Genomic DNA, 19,647 nt, shown 5'->3' on the forward strand with positions numbered 1-19,647 from the left:
ATTCTTAGTTTGATGAGGGACATATATATATACATATATAAGTTTATTTATAAATGATGAAATGAGCCAGTTATATTTCTAGTTAGAGCCACGCATGATTATATCATAAATGTACGTATGTCTGTTTGCACACAAATTCACACACCCATATGAAAAAGAGAACTATAGAGAGGAAAATGATATCTTTGGACATGTTATGTTTCTTTTGGGACATTATATGGTTATTTCATCTAATGTAAATTAATATAGACTCAGGAAAACCTGAAATAAAAAGCAAAGCCATGATGTCTGCTTATCTTCAACTTTTTTTTCAGTTGTGCCTTTTGATTTGAGTTGAACTTTGATAATGTTCACCGCATGTTTTTATTATGATAATTTTTATAACTCCTGATTTATTATATGCTTGTTTTATACAAATGACTATATTATTTTGTGATGCTTATATTTGACTACGTTTTCTGACCTGTTTTGCTGACTCAAGCTTCTGGATGCTCATTTCTTATGGGTTTTAATATGTTTTGAGTTTGATTAGCATATGTTAACATGTGTCTTTTGGTGCATTCAATTATACTGATACTCTTTTCAGCTGTTTAAAATTTGGTTTGCATATGTATATAACATCATTTTTTTTTACTTGCAGGTAGTTTCAAAGTTGAAGTTATTTTCTCGTGGTAATCATGTCAGAAACATCGACTGTAGAGTCTGCCATAGCTGATAAAGTCCATGACCTCCCTGCTTCGACACCTTCTGAGGCTGAAGAAGAGCATCCGAAACACAATGTCAAGAAACGCCTCTTCAATAGGGAGCGAAGCTTGCATGACATATTTGGTGGTGGAAAGGGTAAATGTCTTATAATATTGGTCTTTTCTGTTCTGATTTATTTTCAGCAACGGTTGAAGTTATTTGAGGTTTCATTTCACTTTTCCATAATGTAGAGGAGTGCAGCTGCATTGAGCTGCAAGAAATTTAAAAATCCATTTACATTATTTTGTTTATTTCAGCTGCTGATGCGTTACTATGGAGGAATAAGATAATATCTGGCGGAATATTGGGTGTTGCGACGATTTTATACTTTGTTCTTGAGCACTCGGGCTACACTCTTTTATCAATTGTCTCGAATCTACTCCTTGTTACCTTTGCAGTCCTCTTCCTCTGGTCGAATGCAGCTGTCTTCTTAAAAAGGTAGTTTTTAATTTCTGGAAGTCTCTGTAGGATTTATTACAATTTAAATGAATTTAACATAACATAATATTATGTAAACAAATGTCACAAAACTTAACCTAAGATTACGTAAACAAATGTAACATACCATTTTATTATTATGTAAATGAATGTAACGTAACATAATATTGTGTAAACGAATGTAACATAAACTAACATAAGATTATATAAAAGAATTATGTAAATTAATACAACATAATATTTTAATATTATGCAGATGAATATGACATAATATATTACAATGTAGATCAATACATTACAATCATATGTGACGAGTTTTGATTTGTTTTTGAAGAGATGATGCTTCTTTATAGATTGATAGATCAAAATTTAAAATGGCAGGTCTCCTCCACCTTTGCCTGATCTCCGCATTTCTGAAGAAGTAGCAAATTCTGTGGCCTCAACTCTGAGTGTAGAGATCAACAAGATTTTGGCTGCTGCCCATGAAATTGCTCTAGGAAAGGATTTCAAGCAGTTCATTAAGGTTGTTTTGCAAACTTTGAATGTTTGTGGAAATATTCTTTACTAATCGTTTTTGTTTCCTTTTCATGAAAATGGAGGCTTCAATGCAAACATTGTGAAAAGATCGCATAGATTGATGGGAATTTCAGTAGAGAATTTATATACATTTAGTTTCTCGTGCAAACATTTTGAACTGGCGAAAGAAGAATTTGAACTAGTGTTTCCTATTGCACATGATTTAAGCTCCAGTTTAATTGGGGTCTTGTGAATTGAATTGAGGGGTGAGGTTTAGGGTCTATTGTGTATGAAGTTTAATCTTGGGTACTTGCTTTTGCAGGTCATGGCAGTTTTATGGGGTCTTTCCATAGTTGGAGGCTGGTTTCATTTTCTAACGATTGTTTATCTTGGTAATGTGATGTGCCTTCAACCCACGTTGTGTAGAACTAACAGTTGGATATTTTTCCTAGGGTTATGATTGAGGTAGTAATCAAGGATTGGTGATAATAATCATGTTTCTTGTTTAATATGGTGCAGTTCTAGTTGTTGCTCACACTATCCCGATTGTGTATGAGACATATGAAGATCAAATCGAGATATATGCTAGGCGTGGCTATGAAGAAGTTCAAAAGCAGTACAAGAAAGCAGATGATGCCTTGCTTAGCAATATCTTTAAGAAATTCCCAAAGCTGAAGAAGACAGAGTAAAAAAGCTGTGAAGCGGTCCTCGTTTTCTTGTCAATGGATTGGATGTCATTATCAGAAAGTATTGTCCATTGCGGTACAAGATTCACATAGGAACTTAATGGTGTTTTTCTAGATAATGCAAAGATGCACATACGAGTGCATTCCTGAATGAATGCCTTTGGCATATTTTTATTTTAAGCACTTGGGACATAGGCCTTTATTTATTATCGTCGACAGGGGCTGAAGTACTAGTAAATGGAAAGTTAAAAGTTCCTTCGTTTTTCCCAGTAGTTGAGGAGCTAAAAGTACTACTTGGAGTGACAATTTTTTGAACTGTTAGTTGTTCACCATATTAGTTCTCTTGTTGGTTGACATCTTGGCATTGGCTTCTTATAATGTTCTGTATTTTGTTTGCTGATGAGGTGTGGCCATTGCATTTTCTTATGAGGTCTTATTGTCGGTGAATTGTAGTTTACTGTTATTTTGACATTGGCACTACTTTGCAAGTATTTATAAGATATTGCTTGATGTTGTGCTATTAATTAGGTTTCACCAGAGTGAACTTGAATATGGTGACTGATAATTGTGATTATTGCTTGTGAAGAAGTCATGTACTCTGTCTATTGATTTGATATTGTAATTTTTTAATGCTGGGAACTAGTTGAATTAACAGTAGCCTGATGGTGAATGAATCAAAGCCTTATGTCCCTTCCATTTGGTTTGGAATTCTGTGGCATGTGTAGATGCTTGGTATTGCATATTTAGATGAAGACTGCAATGAAGTTGGGAGTTAGACTTGAGTTTCCTACATTCATAGCAGTGTAGATGTTTAGGACTACAACAAGCCTATGTGCAAATGGTATTCACGTTTGCTACTTCATGATTTTTTCCAGTGCTTGTGTAAAGGTTAGTTATACAATGTATTTGCCTTTTGCCTAGGAGACGGGCAGAAACCTCGAAATTAGATTATTTTGCACCTGAAGAAGATTTGGATTGCAACGAGGGCATTTATCATTTCATGCAGAACACTTGGATCATGACAGATCTAAGGTAGGCATGATCCTTCAGGTTATTAACACAGGAAGAACCACATAATGCAATCTAATAAGAAACAGTATTTTACTTGATTCCCTAAAATAATTTGATAGACATGCCACACTCGATTTGAACGTGAAAAATGTGGTGGTTTTGTAGGTATCAAAAGTAGCTATCTATTCATTTCATCTGGACGCATTTGAGTACAAATTCCATGCACTCAAAGTTCCATCTCAATTTTTTCTACAACCAACATCAATGGTGGGGTCGCCAACCAGGCCTCAGCTAATGTGTGAGGCAGTGATTGCTGGGATAGTTGTACCATCTAGAGAAAGACACCTACACTGGTTCATAAAGCCCCAACATATGACCATCCAAGCATCGAACCGCAGCTACCTGCATAAACCAAATATTCATGAGAAAGGAACACTCATTTACTAAACTCATAACACGATAAATGGTGGATAGTTCTAGCTAGATCCTATTTACAAAATTTCTCCCACTTTTTCTATTGATGACAACTTGAATTCCAATTCTATGTCAATTAATCATGGGTCGGGCCAAGTATTTACCTCTTGACAATATTTATTACAGCCTTAGTCACGGATCAAAATATGAGTTATATCTAGGATCACTAAATTCTTTCAAAACCACAATATTGTTGCAAATGCGTTTGATTTGCAAAATAAACCAACCTTTGGTTTCTACTGTATGGTGGGTGTTACATTATCACCCAATGGTCAAAAGAATTGAGAAACCTTTTCTATATTCAAGCTTTTTATCAGTCCCTCGCCTATATTTAGGCTATTAGTTTGAGTGACGTTCACATGACAAAGGTGCCTCAACTAGGCTGACAAAACTATCATTGCCATCTACCATAAATAAAGCTGGGAATGAAAGAGAACTCTAGAAGGATGATAGGAGGGTGGAGAGCATATCATAGGAGAACAGAGAATATGTGCCAGATGACACAACCTTAGGAGAGGCAACTTATGATGATAAGCCCATGATTAGTTGTTTTGAGATATGATAGCAACATATTATTAGGTTATATCACAATATCAATGAAGAAGTGCCCGCAACGTACAAAGATGTAGGTAATCTCTTATGGTGATCTCTTACGAAAAAATGTTGTCAATCAAACGTACATTGTATGCCAAGAATGAGGTTAAACATCAAAATCCAAATATCTAATCAGCAAAACTATTATCATTTTTTACATTTGTCATTGTCATAGAACACATGCGTGCGTGCGTGTGTGTGTAAAAGATGATACCTACAAAGATTAAAAAATGTGGTAAACATATACCTTCCCATGAATTTCATGCTTGATTGGACCATCAAGTTCAGCACCCATGCTCAAAAGTTTTGTAATTGTGCCATCTAGATCTGTGACATCAAACGAGAGGTAGGAGGAATAACTCTTTACCTGCTCAAAATCACTGTAGCCAAGTGTAAATATGGAAACTTTTCCAATATAAAATAAGGGATTTTGATTATTACACATGAACAAAAACTAGGATGATGAGTTTAGTTGAACCATTTTTTGCATTTACAATCCATACATTTCAAATGACAATTTAAATAGATGAATAGGCAATTCTATCGGTCAAGTTTTCCTCCGCTTGTAACAGCGATGAAAATATCATCCAACAAACAACAGCATACAAATACCTCCATGCACAATTATAGAACAATGGACATTGCAGAAAGAATCCGGATAGGCACAATCTGTAACGAATTTTACATATAATTGGCATTAAATAAATAGACACAATCTCTGATGTTTCTTAGATTGGATTCCTGCTGCCCTTGTAATAATGATACTTCTTTCGTTAAACTTATGAAAAGTCATGTACAATAAAAGAAACTCTGAATAACGCTATCTCTTTCTCCAAATTCATCTAATAAATAGCACCGTAAATACTTCACAACCGTTGTAGTGCAGTGAAGTATATGAATGTACATTTAATTACAAATATGTAGTCTTTATTCTTAGTTTTAGATATGTTTTGTTGATTGCAATTCTGAGTGGCGATGTACAGCCTTCGACTTCCAATTACCATATTATAAATGGAAAATCATAAACTTAATTCTAATTTTGAAATTCTGGCAAGTTTTATACAACTAAAATAAGGGGTTCAGTCCTACAGGGTTAAAGGTCCTTATTAGGGTTTTAAGGTTTTTGCCTAGGTCTTTAGGGGCTTTGAGTTTTAGGGTTTAGGCTTGGGGGTTTTCAGGGGTTTTTTAGGGTTTCCGTTTTTAGGGGTATTTTAGGGTTTCTAAAAGTTTATTTGAATTTTGCTTCGATCATAAATATATGATGTATAAATGAAGAAAGCATTGTATAAAAATAGAGAACGAGTGGAAGCAAGGATGATGATGAGATCGCGAGAGTACCTGGGTGCTTGCATGAGGCCCAGCTTAAAGGGTCCAGATTGAAGCTCCGCCCATCTGTTGGTGCAGACAGTGAGTGTGAGGCCAAGGCCCTGCGAGAAAAACTTGGCGGCAAGGGGCACGTCCTTGTGAAGCATCACCACATACCTGAGCAACGCCATGACAGTATGTAGCAGTATGTATGTGTATGCAAATCAATCAAATGGCGATGGAATCATTCTACACCTGAGTCATGTGCTAAGAAATTCGATAAGAACAGAGAACAGCGAACAGAGAGGCGGCTTCTTCTTCTTCTTCTTCTTTTCCGGTGAGGCTTTCCTTTTTTGGTATGTCTATTCCCAAATCAATACAAAAGTGAACGAAGGTTTTTACATAAAGGGGATGTAGCTCAGATGGTAGAGCGCTCGCTTAGCATGCGAGAGGTACGGGGATCGATACCCCGCATCTCCATATTTCTTTTTATCATGGCTTCCCTTTTTGCTCTTTCTTTCTACCCTCCTCCTTCTTTGCTTTTTTGCTTACAAGAAAAAACAAAACCTAAGAGGTAGCCAGCCAACTTCACCTTTTTATCAAGCAAGAGAACCCACTAATAAACCACTTAGGAGCATTTAGAAAGATAATGAGAAACATTCTCTTAGACTTCTCCATAGTATGCCTTGGTGTTATATATATATTATATAATAATATATGTACTATGGATTAAATATTATATGTAAAGGATGGATATTTATCTATCTATCTATCTATCTATATATATATATGGCTTTTCTAATTGTTTCATTTTTTTTTTCCTTGAGTATATTACATAATATGGGTTACATTGCGCACCTACGTTTATAAAATCATAATGTTTTAAATTCATAACTACATGGCTTATAATGGCTTGACTTATATGTCATGGCCCATGGCTGTTCTAAATCCACCACATTTTTAACAATGCTCATATACACCCTAGTATGTGCATGCAATGTCTGCCCCATAATAGATGCATTCTTTTCTCGTGGGGAAAATTAGTTCAACAAAATGTATCAGAAAGGCCCGACATCATTGTGTACGATCATCATTGTGGCAATGACAAAAGACCAATGCATTGTGGATTTATGGTAGGGGGATGATCTTGCACATTCTGGCTCGTTTGGTTAAGGATTACTCCTTGTGTAGTAGAAAAATGTTTTGTGCTCATGTTGGCTTTGTGATAAAACTTTGCATAGAAATTCTTAGGGTAGTGGGACCCTATCAATCTTTCAAGTCCAATTACTTCCTTGTGTGAACTTGTGATAACTTGCAAGAAAGCTTCGGCAATTCACTCCTTAATGTGTTAGCACTCATATACACTAACCCGATATATACAATAACTCTTAAACGATAAACACTGGTATTGAAATTATTGTTTACATGCACAATAAGTATTTGCTTCTAGTAAATTTCATATATTTTCAAATGAGTGAAAACAAAAACATTACAACAAACAAAGTTGTAGTTTATCATTGACTCAAACAATCACCAAGACCTAAGATAATTCAGGTTACGATCATCAAAGCAAATGGAGAGACTGTGAAGGTCCACACCATTTCAACATTGACACTAGGGGGTATTAGTGAAGGGGCCACATTGATATTCTAAATGGAATACAAAATCAGGTATTGATATTTTCAGTGGGAGTGCACCATGAGACTAGTTCCAACTAGTTTATAATTTATTCTCAAGGTGTGTTGAATTCCAATCAAAATACTTATTGTTATTTGTTACCATAAAACATATGCTCCATTGGTATTAATAAAAAGCCCGAAGGCAGTATACAAATAGTACATAATATTGTTTAATCTCCACCAGTATATCTGAACTTATTCTAGCATTTGTAAAAACTATTGGGAAAAAAAACAGCCATAAAACACAGCATTGATTCCAGTGATCTGCTGCAGAAAACAAAATTTCGGGCTCTTAGAACAGAACTCCATAGAAAACTTATATTTCGCATGATATTCCATGTCCTCCGTCTTTCCAATCATATGTGTCAGGTGTGGAGCTATAAGAAGATTCACCATCCCAACAGAAACAGTTGCAAACAGATCTGAACTGATTCCAGCATTTGTAAAAACTGTTGGGGAGAAAAAAACAAACCATGAAAATGAAATGTACTATACTAATCTCCACCTCTCACCCCATTTGCTTCGATCCCCACAACTTATTCACTCTCCCTTCATGATGTGCTTCGGCCCCCTCACCATCATCACTCCTAAAAACAACCAAATTGCTTCATTCAATCCACCTCCACCATCTCGCCGAATGCCACCAATGTCCTGTGGAATTAACAACAAAATAAGTAAAAAAATTCCTCATCCCCTCATGAGCTGCTTCGATCCCCCCCACCATCATCACTCCTAAAACAGACACATTGCTTCCTTTAGTCCACATCCACCATCTCATGAGGTACCACCAATGTCCTGTGCAATGAATCAACAAAAATGAGAAATTGTTCCTCATCCCCTCATGATTTGCTTTGTTCCCCTGCACCATCGTCACTCCTAAAAGTAGAGAAATTGCTTCAATCAAACCACATCCACCATCTCGCCGAATACCACCTCTGACCTATACAAATAACAACAAAAACAAGTGAATAATGGTTCCTCATCCCCTCATGATTTGCTTCTGTCCCCCCCACCATCATCACTCCTAAAAACAAACAAATTGCTTCAATCAATCCACATCCACCATCTCGCCGAGTACCGCCAATATCCTGTGCAATTAACAACAAAATAAGTGAACAATGATTCCTCTCCCCTTTTGATCTGCTTCAGCCCTCGCACCAACACCACTCATCCTCACACCATGACAAAGTTGCTTCAAATCCCACTGCCATCATCCTGCAACCTATGAGAACCATAATATTTGTCTTAAGTCAACCCATATCTGGGGTATCTTGCTTCCCCTATTCCATCTCACCGATTAACGCGGCCCTGTAATCACAACAAAAAATGAGGGAAAACCATTCCTCACCTTCTCATAATAATCTGCTTCAGCCCCCACTCCAACATCACTCATCCTAACCACAAAAAACAGAAAAATGGCTTCGTCGTGTCCCCATCTACCATCTCGTTATCTCCGATTCGACAATCCTGTTACACTAACAACCAACAAACGAGTAGAAAACAAACAGAAATCCTCACCTTCTCCTAGTAATCTTCGACAACCCCCACCAACATTAGTCATCCTAATCACAAAACAACTTAAACCTATTTCAACCTGTCCACATCCACCATGTCAATGTCTCTGATTATCACACGAAATCTGCCTCATACCACTAAAATCTTCTTATACTTATTGTTATTTGTTAAGATTAAGTCATCCGAGAAAAATTCAATTTTAGCATTATTACGGGATTAGATCTGTCGAATATGGGAAATAATGGACGTATTAACATTGTCCTATTGGACATATTAGGTCTTAGGCTATTTATGTAAATAGTGGAAAGGGCAGTTGCCCTAAGTCAATTGGTATTTAAACTGACTCTTGTAACCTAGTTTAGCGGGGCGTGGTTGTTGTTCATTTTGTATGTATATTGTGTTGTTGTAACCCTGAGAACAATATAGTTAGATTGTCTTGTGCCTACTTTGGTGTTTGTCTTCTCCTTGACTTCTCCTTGATCTTGTCTCTAATTAAGTTGCTTTTACTCTTAAAATCTGTTACTATTTGCTACCTACCTGAGATCTTCATAGGAAGAGTGTTGATTCATGACACATGTTCCGCACCTGACGGATTTAATTCTCAAATAAGTCAATCTCCAAAACATAATGATTTCTCGACAAAGCTCATTCTTTGCAAGACTCATGAGCATTGGGATTTAATGGTGCCTTCATTATTAAATCTCATCATATCATATAAGTTTAGCTTGATATCATGCATAATGGCAATGTCAATAAAATATTTTTAAAAATGCATCATTCAAGCAACCTCTGTCTCTTACGATCATTAAATTTCTTTTAGTGAGATTGAGGGATCAATGCGTTGTTTGAGGATGACAAATGAGATAAAGACAATAAAGGGAAAGGAAAAGATATTCTAACCTTTTTTATGTGTGTCTCTTTCTTTTGTCACGATAATCTTTGAGGGGTCACCCACCACATTCAAATAAAGCATAATACGGTAGGTCGCGTGACAAGAAAACGATGAGTAACAACTCATTATATCGTTTCTGATGTTTCTAGTTTTCTTTTTATGAGTACTAAAGTGAACTGCATTTTTCTTTCATTACACATATGAACTCAATTATGTATTTCAAAGTAGATGGAACATTTTTTGTGATACTTCCTTGATTCGACCGAAGCATATGCTAAATAGAGAGAATTGTCCCATTGTCATGTTCAAAAGTCCATAATGTAACTTTACATGTTTTCTAACGTTTATATCATATATACGTGCATTAATACATGCATGTTAAGTTGCTATCATACACACATGCATGTTCAATTAATTCTCATTATTTTGTTTGTACAGTATAGAGTGATATTTGGTTGTGCTTTTAAGGAATATGGGGTAAGTTGTAACTATAAGAATATATATGCTCTATGAATCATGGTTTGGCTCATAAACTCTTGGTGCTTATAAACCTTAATCTCCTTCTATGAACTAATTCTAGCAACAAATTCATTGAAGGGTTCACGAAAATGCACGTATGGTTTATTGTGATATTGTAAACTCAAACATGCGTTGGTTTAGCTAATAAACCCCTTGGTGCTTATAGACCTTAATCTACGTATATGAACTAGTTCTAGTGAGAAATCCCTAAAGGGCTGAAGAAAACACATGCATTTATTGGTCGTGAATCATATTGTCAACTTGAAAATGAGTTGTTAACACACACACACAAACAAACAAATCTATGTAAATAGCATATGAAACGACATCCGCAATATTTTGATTTGCGAAGAAAGTTATGGAATATTTTAAAACACATACATAGATTTATGTAATAGCATATGAAACAAACATCTGAAATATCTTGATTTGGGAAGAAAAGCTATGGAATATTTTGTGAACTTTCTTTAGCATTTTAGTTTGGTGCCTGTGTACCACTGGAGAAGAACCATATTCCAACCTTTTTGTGACAAATTGAGAATCAAGCTCAATCTTCTCCACAACACACCTATGTCTATAAACACATGTTATGTAAGCTCAATTAAGTGTGATAGTCAAACTATATACTTAGATTCAATATTGAATACATATTCTTTAGAAAAGTACATTAGGAAGTGAAAGAGCATGAATTAACTCTAGAATATATGTGTAAGTTCATAGATATTGTAAGAATTGGCATGCGAAGTAGATGGATACACCACTACTTGTAAGAGGCTATATAAAGTTTAAAGTTTTAAACCCCTCTTTCCTACTGTAAATTGTTGGACATAATGGAATAGCATTATTGCTAACATATTTATTGTTAGGCTCTACCCTAATTGTGTTTAATATATTGATATGTCATAATGGTGTGTTAATGTCAATTTGACCATTATTTATTTTGGTTATTTTAATCCACGTCTCTTACTCTTTCCCTTGTTTATTATATTTATATTCTCACATTTTCTCTCAATGTATCTCACATATATTTATATTTTCACCTCTCACATACATATATCTACACACACTCACTAACTGCTTCCAATGCAAATTACTACTAATTACTCATATAACAAATTATGTAATCATTTACAATGAACAATCAAGTTCTTACGTAACTCCCATTTACGCTTATGGTTAAGCTCATTGTAAGAAATAATTTGTTCGGTTGTGCCAAACATTTGGTGAGTAAATCAACTTGGGTTACAATTCCAGATGATGAAATTTGCACACATTTGAAGGATAGTCCATGTTCATTATGGTGGTTTTACAACTTAGGATGGATTTTGCAATAATACTTTGACATGTAATCATAAAAGCACAACTATTCATTGCAATGCACATTCAATTTGAATTATTATTTTTGACAATAGTGTCAAGCATAATGAAATGACGCCTAATTGATCAAATGATCATCGAAGATATTGGTGTATGAATGTCATTTGATTTGACTTTGTTTGGTGTTTGTGTGAACTTATGGTTATTCATGAATCACCTTGATGGTTTTACACTTATTCTTATGAATCATGCCATTGGTTTGGGGTGGATTGAAGGTTGCCCACCATGTTGAGGTTTCTCTCTCGCGAATGGCTTTAACCATATCCTATGGCATAAAGATAAATGAATGTTATAATCCCACTATGCCAGAATCGTTTTAGGAATATTACGTTTCATTTTTTAAAGAATTGTACACATGTAGGATGAGTATGTCTTCCCCAAGAAAGATAATTTATACATGTAGGATTTATGACTTTATACTCTAGAAGGTTGGGTGTGCCTTGAAAACATGCGGAATTGGAGAAACAACTTGAAGATTGTCCGTCTAGACTTTAAGTACATAAGTATGTCGTCACAAAAGGAAATCTTAATAAAAATGGAATATGATACATAAAATAACCCATTGTTCTAACTTCTAACCATGTACCAAAGCCGAATGGAAATTCAAACTTCGTATAAGTTTTTTAATTTTGGACACTTCCTTTGTCTTGTCAAGGGAGTGTTTTGAACAAGAGGAAAAAACTTGTCATAAAAATAAGAAATCAATCATAGTTGTATTATTATGTATATATAAATAAATGACATAACATGTATCATTTAATGAGGAATGTATCGTATACCACGTTCCGATATTAAAAGCACCTATGGATGTGTATCTCTTTAGTTTACCCGAAAAAGAATGCTACTTTGCGGAGTTCATTATTTTGCATTGGATGAGTTGCACATCTTAGTTGGAATGACTTAGGTGGACATGTTTAAGCCACTACCTAAGGTACATTGAATTGTACAAACATTATAACTAAGTTTTAGACAAAAAAATTGTGAATGGCTTGCTAATCCAAGTACAATTTTAAACTTTGTCTTGTCTTGTCTCATCATAAACAGGCAAGAAACAATTCTAGTACACTACGAGCAAATTCATGAATAAAAGAAATTGAAAACACGTCCTTGTTATTTTTAAGAGAACAACCTAAAAACTTGCTCTATGCGTCATCCATGTATGCATGCGTATCAAGAAGGTCTTCATGTATATTAGAGATAATTTTTAGTAAAACAAGGTTTCAATTTTTATTTAACAACCCTCGTACAATACGGATTGGAATAGGTCGTCTTCCCTCTTTGAAGATATAATAATCATTGCAGCAAGGAACCAATGCGACATAACCTCATCACATTCAACAATATATTCAACTCGGCAAAAGTTGTGCAATTTGACTATTATACTAAAGTCAACTAGAAGTTGTTCAATTGCAACCACAAAAATGCACTATAACAATCAAATCAAATAATTTGCTGGTGGGTAACCATAAAGACCACTATAAATGGTGAGTATTGACGACATTTCAAATAGGTGGGAATTTTCACCATAAATAATTGTGTCATCGTCCTTTTCATTTGTATACAATATTTTTTTTTCAAAGTAGGATGTACGCGTTACGATAGGTCTAATTGACAACATAGTGTGGAGAAAAAAGGTAGCATATTGTTATTCTCATGGGCATGAAGACTAGATGTTTAAACATGTTTTGTGATGGGAAAAAAGCGTAAGGAAGAGGACAATAAGAGGGAAATTTCCACAAACTGATTATAACATCGACGAGTTGTCTGTAAAAGAAAATTAGGTTAGCTTGATTCTTGCATATAGGCACTCCAATCATGTAATTGTTAAAAAATAAACCTCAAGTCTAGCATCATAATCTTGGCCATGGTGCAAAAAGTAAGATCAAATTCGCATGAAAATTATCACCATCACACAACATTGTATAGCATAGAAGGCCAAATATATATTTTGAATAACCACAATTGTGATTGTGGATAGAATTTAGAAAGGGAACATCACACTTTTTAAGGAGAGGCATCAATTTCATGTTCAAAAGATAATCGACGAATACATGTGCGTTATGTGTATGAAGCCAACATAATATTGCCATTGCAACATTTGTGCTAAGTGAAGATTACTTCAACGAGATTCAAGATTGCTATTAGAGTCCCATGTCAATCATAAATAGATTTTATCACACGACAACTCAAGTTTACGTCACGATTACCAATATAAATGCACGGAAAGATGATGACACTTTGTGGTTTGGCGTATTGTTCATGGCACCAAGGGGATGACGTTGTTAATCATGACTTATGATTGATCATAACCGCTCGTCCGAATCAAGTACAACTTTATGCTAATTACAGTTTGTTGTATAATTTGATATTCGCAGCCCATTTGGTCCGGTTGGAGAAAGCCATCCCAAATAGATCGCCCGATTATTGTAAATATTTGGCTCTATTATGCATTATTGGAATTTTCCTCTTTTAGGATCGAGGATGGGTCGTAACACTTTTGGACAAGAGGAGAGGGTCATGGGAAACGGTCAGCGATGAAAATTTAAAAGAAGAAGAAGAAGAAGAAGAACCGAGAGGTGGCCGTTGGTTGATTGTCTGGGACGTACACATACACATGGGCGGGGTCCATTGCTTTGGTCACAATACACATCGGCACCAACAAGTGGGCGGACATCCAACAAGCCCCCTACTTTCTTTTGGTTACACTATACGTGCCCTAAGGCTGCCACGTGGATGCCACGTGGAGGTGGTTGCCACGCTGCAGCCGCCATGTCAGCAGGCCCCAAGGGGGGGCTCATTCACACCGGAAGAGAGAGAGCGAGAGAGAGAGGGCCCCTTAACTTTTTAGAGATAGAAAGAGAAAGAAGAGAGAGGAGGTCCTTCTCTTCCCTCCCTCCTTCTCCTCTCCCGCTGCTGTTCCCATGGCTTGACCCTCTCTCTCTCTCTCTCTCTCTCTGTCTACCCTGATCAGAGACTTTAGGGTTCCTCAGATCTCTATCTCTCGCCTCTGTGTATTCACTGGTTTCATGGTATCTCTGTCGCCTCGCTTCTTCACCTCCAGATCGTGATATCTCTTAACGGAATGTACATCGCTCGGGAATCCTCCAAGGTATGCTTTGCCTTTCCATCCCCACCGCTCCTGCTTACACACGCGCGCACACACACACACACACACACACACACACACACACACACACACACACACACACACACGTACACACACAGAAACGAGATAGAGTGACTATGAAGAAGAAGAAGAGAAGAAGAAGGATATAAGATGAATATATGAAGATGTAGAAGAAGAATATGAAGATGGAAAAGAATATGCACGGGTTGATCATTGACATGGTTTCCTCTAAATCTAAAGCGATCATTTCATAACTGATCTACTTTGCAGTCTCATTTGTTTTGAAGAAATTTGGAGTTATTTCGAAAAAGATCCATAAAGAAACAATGTATAAGATAGGATTGAGATCATTCGAGATCATTCCGTAACTAAATCTGAAGAATTTCCTTGACGACTAGTCTAATATGATGTGAAATTGCTTATATTTTGAGACATAAAGAAAAACTCAGAGATTTTGAAGCATACTACATATAGAAATCCTTTAGTCCTGACCTCATATAATACAATTGTTAGACGGTTGTCCATATATTGGAAAAGAAATCTCTACCATCTTGTAGAAGAAGGCACATATTTTAAGGTATGTCCATAAAAGACTGCAAAGAGTATACATCTCATTTCCTGACTAAATCTAAAATGATTCTTTGATAATTAGTCTCCTGTGGCATCATTTTCTAATGGAAAATTGCAGATTTTATGAGTGACATCTCTGTAATAAAACTAAAGTTGAGCAGAAAAGTTTAGAGATTTTGAGATATAACACATGCAACAGATAAATACTGGTATCAAATAATCCGAAGTGATTATCAGAGTTGGAATATAGTACCGTTTTTAGGAGAAAATTTGCAGGTATTTCGATAATGACCCCTGATAATACTATATACAGAGCATTGGTACCATTTTCTCACAGTATATCATGAGAAATCCTTTTGTAACTGGTATGAGATAGTCTCATCTTGGAAAGAAAATCACAGAATAGAGATACATAAAACTCTGCATTTTGAAGAGGTCTTTAATAACTGAACCAGGTTTTGGAATAAAATCACATCATCTTGTGCCGAAATCTGAAGTGATACTTGACATTTATAATGTTATGAAGAGGATCACAGACAGGAGAGAGGTCTCTAAGAATATACAAGCTAGTAGAAATGGTCAATGACTCCAATAATAAGGTTTGTGCTTTGGCATTGATGGATTCACAGAAGAGTTGGGGGAGGATCCAAGAGAGATGAAAGGCTAAAACTGAGGCACAATAGGGAGGGCATATCTTTATAATATTAAAATTATTAACAATAGAGGGATTAAAATCAGATTGAGAATACAAAAATGTGCTGGATCTGTGCCTGCCTCAATAATGTCCTATTGTCGCAAACATAACTATGCTCAAAACACAGAAATAACTTGATTGAATTTGCATAGTTGGTTAAAAAAAGTAGATAGTTCGTATGAATCATAGTGGATGGAAGGATAATTGAAAATCTGATGGGAAGGAACCGAACATGAAGATTAATTATTGGGCAGTGCACAAATCTCTCACTTGAGGAGTAAAACCCAAAGAACAGTATAACATCATTGAGCCTGTAGAAATATCATGCATTTAAGGTGTATGGAGAAGGTTTGGTTCGAAGCTTTATTTTCATTAGTTTGGTATATCAAGATAATTTAGTTTATATGATGTGGAGGTTTGTTCCACAGTTGTGTGGCTGTAAGGACAGAATTTCCAATTTCCTTTATGGTCATTTTGTTATAATGAAATTGCATCTTCCCTTTTTTTATTTTATTGATTACATTATGGTGGAGAATCAGTGATACTAATTCTAATGTGGCCGAAAAATGGGTTTTCAATGTGATGCAGCTATGGCGGAGGATTACGATGGAGTATTCTGTTGAGTGGCCTCTTCTCAAAGAAAGATGGAAATTTATGTTGTTTGGCATCATTTTCCAGGTTGGCGAAAGAAAACTGCCTATATTACTGTGACCTTACAATCTAAAGTATTTGCGAAATATCTTTGACAAATATTTGATGTTTTCAGTATATACATGGCTTGGCCGCTAGAGGAGTTCACTATCTTCATCGGCCAGGGCCAATCCTACAGGATGTTGGTTTTATGTTTCTACCTGTAAGTCCATTATTTTTATGCTAATGTAACACATGAGCTTGGGTTTTCTTTTCTTCGTTTCTTCACGTGTTGTGTAGGGTTTTAGCAATATGGTGCAATTGAAGCCGCTACCTTCAATTTGACGCCCTTGTGCAGTATGTAAATACAAGTTTCTATTTTTTAGTGTTTTTAAAGTTTGATGTTTTTCCCCAGGAACTTGGAGCTCATAACGCATACATCAGTGAGACTCTATTCACTTTTATATTTTGCTCATTTGCACTGGTGAGCTTAACCACTAATCAAGTCATGCTGTTGTATCATGTATTACATTGACAATGCTAATTGTGTGATGGCAGTGGACATTCCATCCGTTCATCTTTTATGCTAAACGGTTTTATACAGTTCTGGTGTGGTATAGATGTCTTGCAATTCTGGTGGTAAGCTCACGGTGATATCATAGACTAATTATTATCATTATATTGTATATTTTCTGTGTAAAAAGCTTTGCTGAATTGGTTGCTTGCAGGTGTCTCAATGTTTGAGAATTGCGTCATTCATGGTTACTCAATTGCCTGGTCCAAATTATCATTGTCGTGAGGTATGTATGCATTAAAGGCTGAAGCTTAAGTTGTTTATCACAACAGCACAGGTTCACATTGTTGCTTTCATCATTTGTGTTTTATTTTTGGCTTGTCACTTGTTGATTCGTGAATATATTTATCTTATCTGTGTATTTATACTCATGTTTTATTTGTTTGGGCATCTGACATTTCACACATACGTGTATATACACGACACAAACAGTGAGAGCATGGATGTTCATTAATTTCACAGAAAACAATTTTATTTTGTTATTTATGGTTATCTTCTATCTATTTCTCTATCAGCTAGAATCAAAGAGTTACATGGTAACACTGGCCCTTCTATCTTTGCAGGGATCCAAAATGGCATCTTTACCAACTCCGAAAAATGTTTCTGAAGTTTTTCTAATAAACTGTATGCATTGTTTTTTCACGTAGCATAAGACATGGTATCTTGTTCTATGAATAATTTGTTTTCTTTGGGTGAATACAGTTCCATATGGAGTAATATACGGATGTGGTGACTTAATTTTCTCCTCCCATATGATATTTACCCTTGTCTTTGTACGGACATATCATAAATATGGAAGCAAAAGGTTTTTCAATGTTGATAATACTGTAGAATTGATTTTAAGGGTTAAATTGACTTGATTGCTAAAGTTGATAGTTACATATGCAGATGGATCAAGCAGTTGGCATGGACATTAGCAATATTGCTTAGCTTTCTCATTGTAGCTTCAAGAAAACATTACACTGTAGATGTAGTTGTTGCTTGGTAAACCCTATTGTTGTGTTTTTCATTGGATGGATGCAGATCTCAGGAATATCCTTGCTGAAGCAGTTCCTTCTGTTTTGGCAGGTACACTGTGAATTTAGTGTTCTTCTTTATAGACAAACAACTTCATGATTCTGGTAAGACATGATAATTGATTTTTGGAAAATACTGATACACACCTTAATGTTTTGCACACTTATCATTGGTTTTCAGAATGACCAGAATACCGCTCAAAAGGTTTAAAATTACCAAAAAGGGCACTTAGTTGTAATTAGGCTTAATCAGGGCTCACTTAGCTGTACTATACACATCACTTAATTACTTAATAATAATCAGTAAGTTGATTAACTATCTGCCTCTATTTAGCGATTAATGAGGTGATTAGTTGTCGATCAACACTGTTAACTAATTATATACACCTGAATTGGGGGCAATCATACCTTACAAAACAAGTTTTAAATTGAACCAAGTTAAAGGCCAACTACATCATTTCTAACTAATCATGATTAAATTGAATGTGTAATGGAAAGCTGTCGTTATCTTATAAGTATCAAAATAGTAGTGGAGTACTAGTGCTTTCCCTTTGTATTTTGATGGGGGACTTTTTATTTGACATTCTATTAATTATGAGGACAGAAGTTCCAGAGCGTAATTCTAGTGGTGGATCAACATTACTTCCATCAAATACTAAGGAAAAAGATAGTCAATCTAAAGAGGAGCTTCACAAGTTGATGAATGGAAATGGTGCTGGAATCGATGCAGCAACTGACAGGGTATGTTTATTAAAGTGTAAATGATATAGTTTCTCTTTTTGTCGATTCAATTTTGCTTACATATTTACTCACATTCTCTACTCAGAGACAGAGAATGCCAGCGAATGGAAAGATAATTGATGATGGAAACCCAACATTGAATGAAATTGTTTTGAATGGATCTTGAGCTGAGATCATATTCACAAAGATTTTAGTGCCAATTTATTGGGCTCATGTATTAACTGAATCTCTCGCCTCCACCGATTAATTTAAATATGCTTTGGAATTAAGTACTAAAAGGCATTTTTGTTCAAGAGCAAGCAAGGCCATATTTTTTCTAAAACTTTTTGGATGGCAAATATGCTCTCTGCCTTTTGTATTTTAACCATAGGATTTCTCTCCGGGGTACAGATACATAGCTATCTCTAAACGAGCCGAATTATTCATTTTGTAATTTTACTTAAAAACCTCTTGGCCATATCTTGGCGTGTACATTATTATCATTATCCTTTAACTGTAACCGTGTTGCCAAATAATGGTGAACAATGCAGAGTATTTATATGCAA

The 19,647-nt window shown here is 35.5% G+C and overlaps 3 protein-coding genes and 1 non-coding gene across 6 annotated transcripts; 3 read left to right on the forward strand and 1 right to left on the reverse strand.

Annotated features, from left to right (window-relative positions):
- Positions 1-613: 613 nt before the first annotated feature.
- LOC147859391 (reticulon-like protein B5) lies at positions 614-2,716 on the forward strand. Its single transcript, XM_087326422.1, has 5 exons — positions 614-840; positions 1,002-1,182; positions 1,564-1,705; positions 2,021-2,090; positions 2,218-2,716. The coding sequence occupies exons 1-5, from the start codon at positions 678-680 to the stop codon at positions 2,385-2,387; spliced, it is 726 nt and encodes a 241-aa protein (XP_087182548.1). The 5' UTR covers positions 614-677; the 3' UTR covers positions 2,388-2,716.
- Positions 2,717-3,520: 804 nt separating this feature from the next.
- Positions 3,521-6,049, reverse strand: LOC147859392 (uncharacterized). The gene is made up of 3 exons (XM_087325939.1): positions 5,802-6,049; positions 4,711-4,843; positions 3,521-3,797 (listed from the first exon to the last, which is right to left on the reverse strand). Exons 1-3 carry the CDS (start codon positions 5,957-5,959, stop codon positions 3,741-3,743), a joined length of 348 nt encoding a protein of 115 aa, XP_087182065.1. The 5' UTR covers positions 5,960-6,049; the 3' UTR covers positions 3,521-3,740.
- Positions 6,050-6,175: 126 nt separating this feature from the next.
- Positions 6,176-6,248, forward strand: TRNAA-AGC (transfer RNA alanine (anticodon AGC)). Its single transcript has one exon. It is a non-coding gene; the product is annotated as a tRNA-Ala (tRNA).
- An 8,410-nt stretch (positions 6,249-14,658) lies between these two features.
- LOC147859394 (phosphatidylinositol:ceramide inositolphosphotransferase-like) lies at positions 14,659-19,647 on the forward strand. Of its 3 annotated transcripts, none has more exons than XM_087326055.1 (12): positions 14,659-14,859; positions 16,730-16,819; positions 16,908-16,994; positions 17,187-17,255; positions 17,330-17,410; positions 17,500-17,571; positions 17,909-17,969; positions 18,048-18,150; positions 18,234-18,329; positions 18,414-18,466; positions 18,966-19,102; positions 19,188-19,647. In XM_087326055.1, the coding sequence occupies exons 1-12, from the start codon at positions 14,833-14,835 to the stop codon at positions 19,266-19,268; spliced, it is 957 nt and encodes a 318-aa protein (XP_087182181.1). In that variant the 5' UTR covers positions 14,659-14,832; the 3' UTR covers positions 19,269-19,647. The 3 variants fall into 3 exon arrangements, with proteins under 3 accessions (XP_087182181.1, XP_087182182.1, XP_087182183.1); XM_087326056.1 differs by having other exon boundaries at positions 18,969-19,102; XM_087326057.1 differs by having other exon boundaries at positions 18,975-19,102.

Source organism: Azolla caroliniana, unplaced genomic scaffold (assembly GCF_043228905.1).
Source record: "Azolla caroliniana isolate FFs.n. ecotype wild unplaced genomic scaffold, voAzoCaro1.0.p SCAF_10, whole genome shotgun sequence".
Taxonomy (NCBI): domain Eukaryota; kingdom Viridiplantae; phylum Streptophyta; class Polypodiopsida; order Salviniales; family Salviniaceae; genus Azolla; species Azolla caroliniana.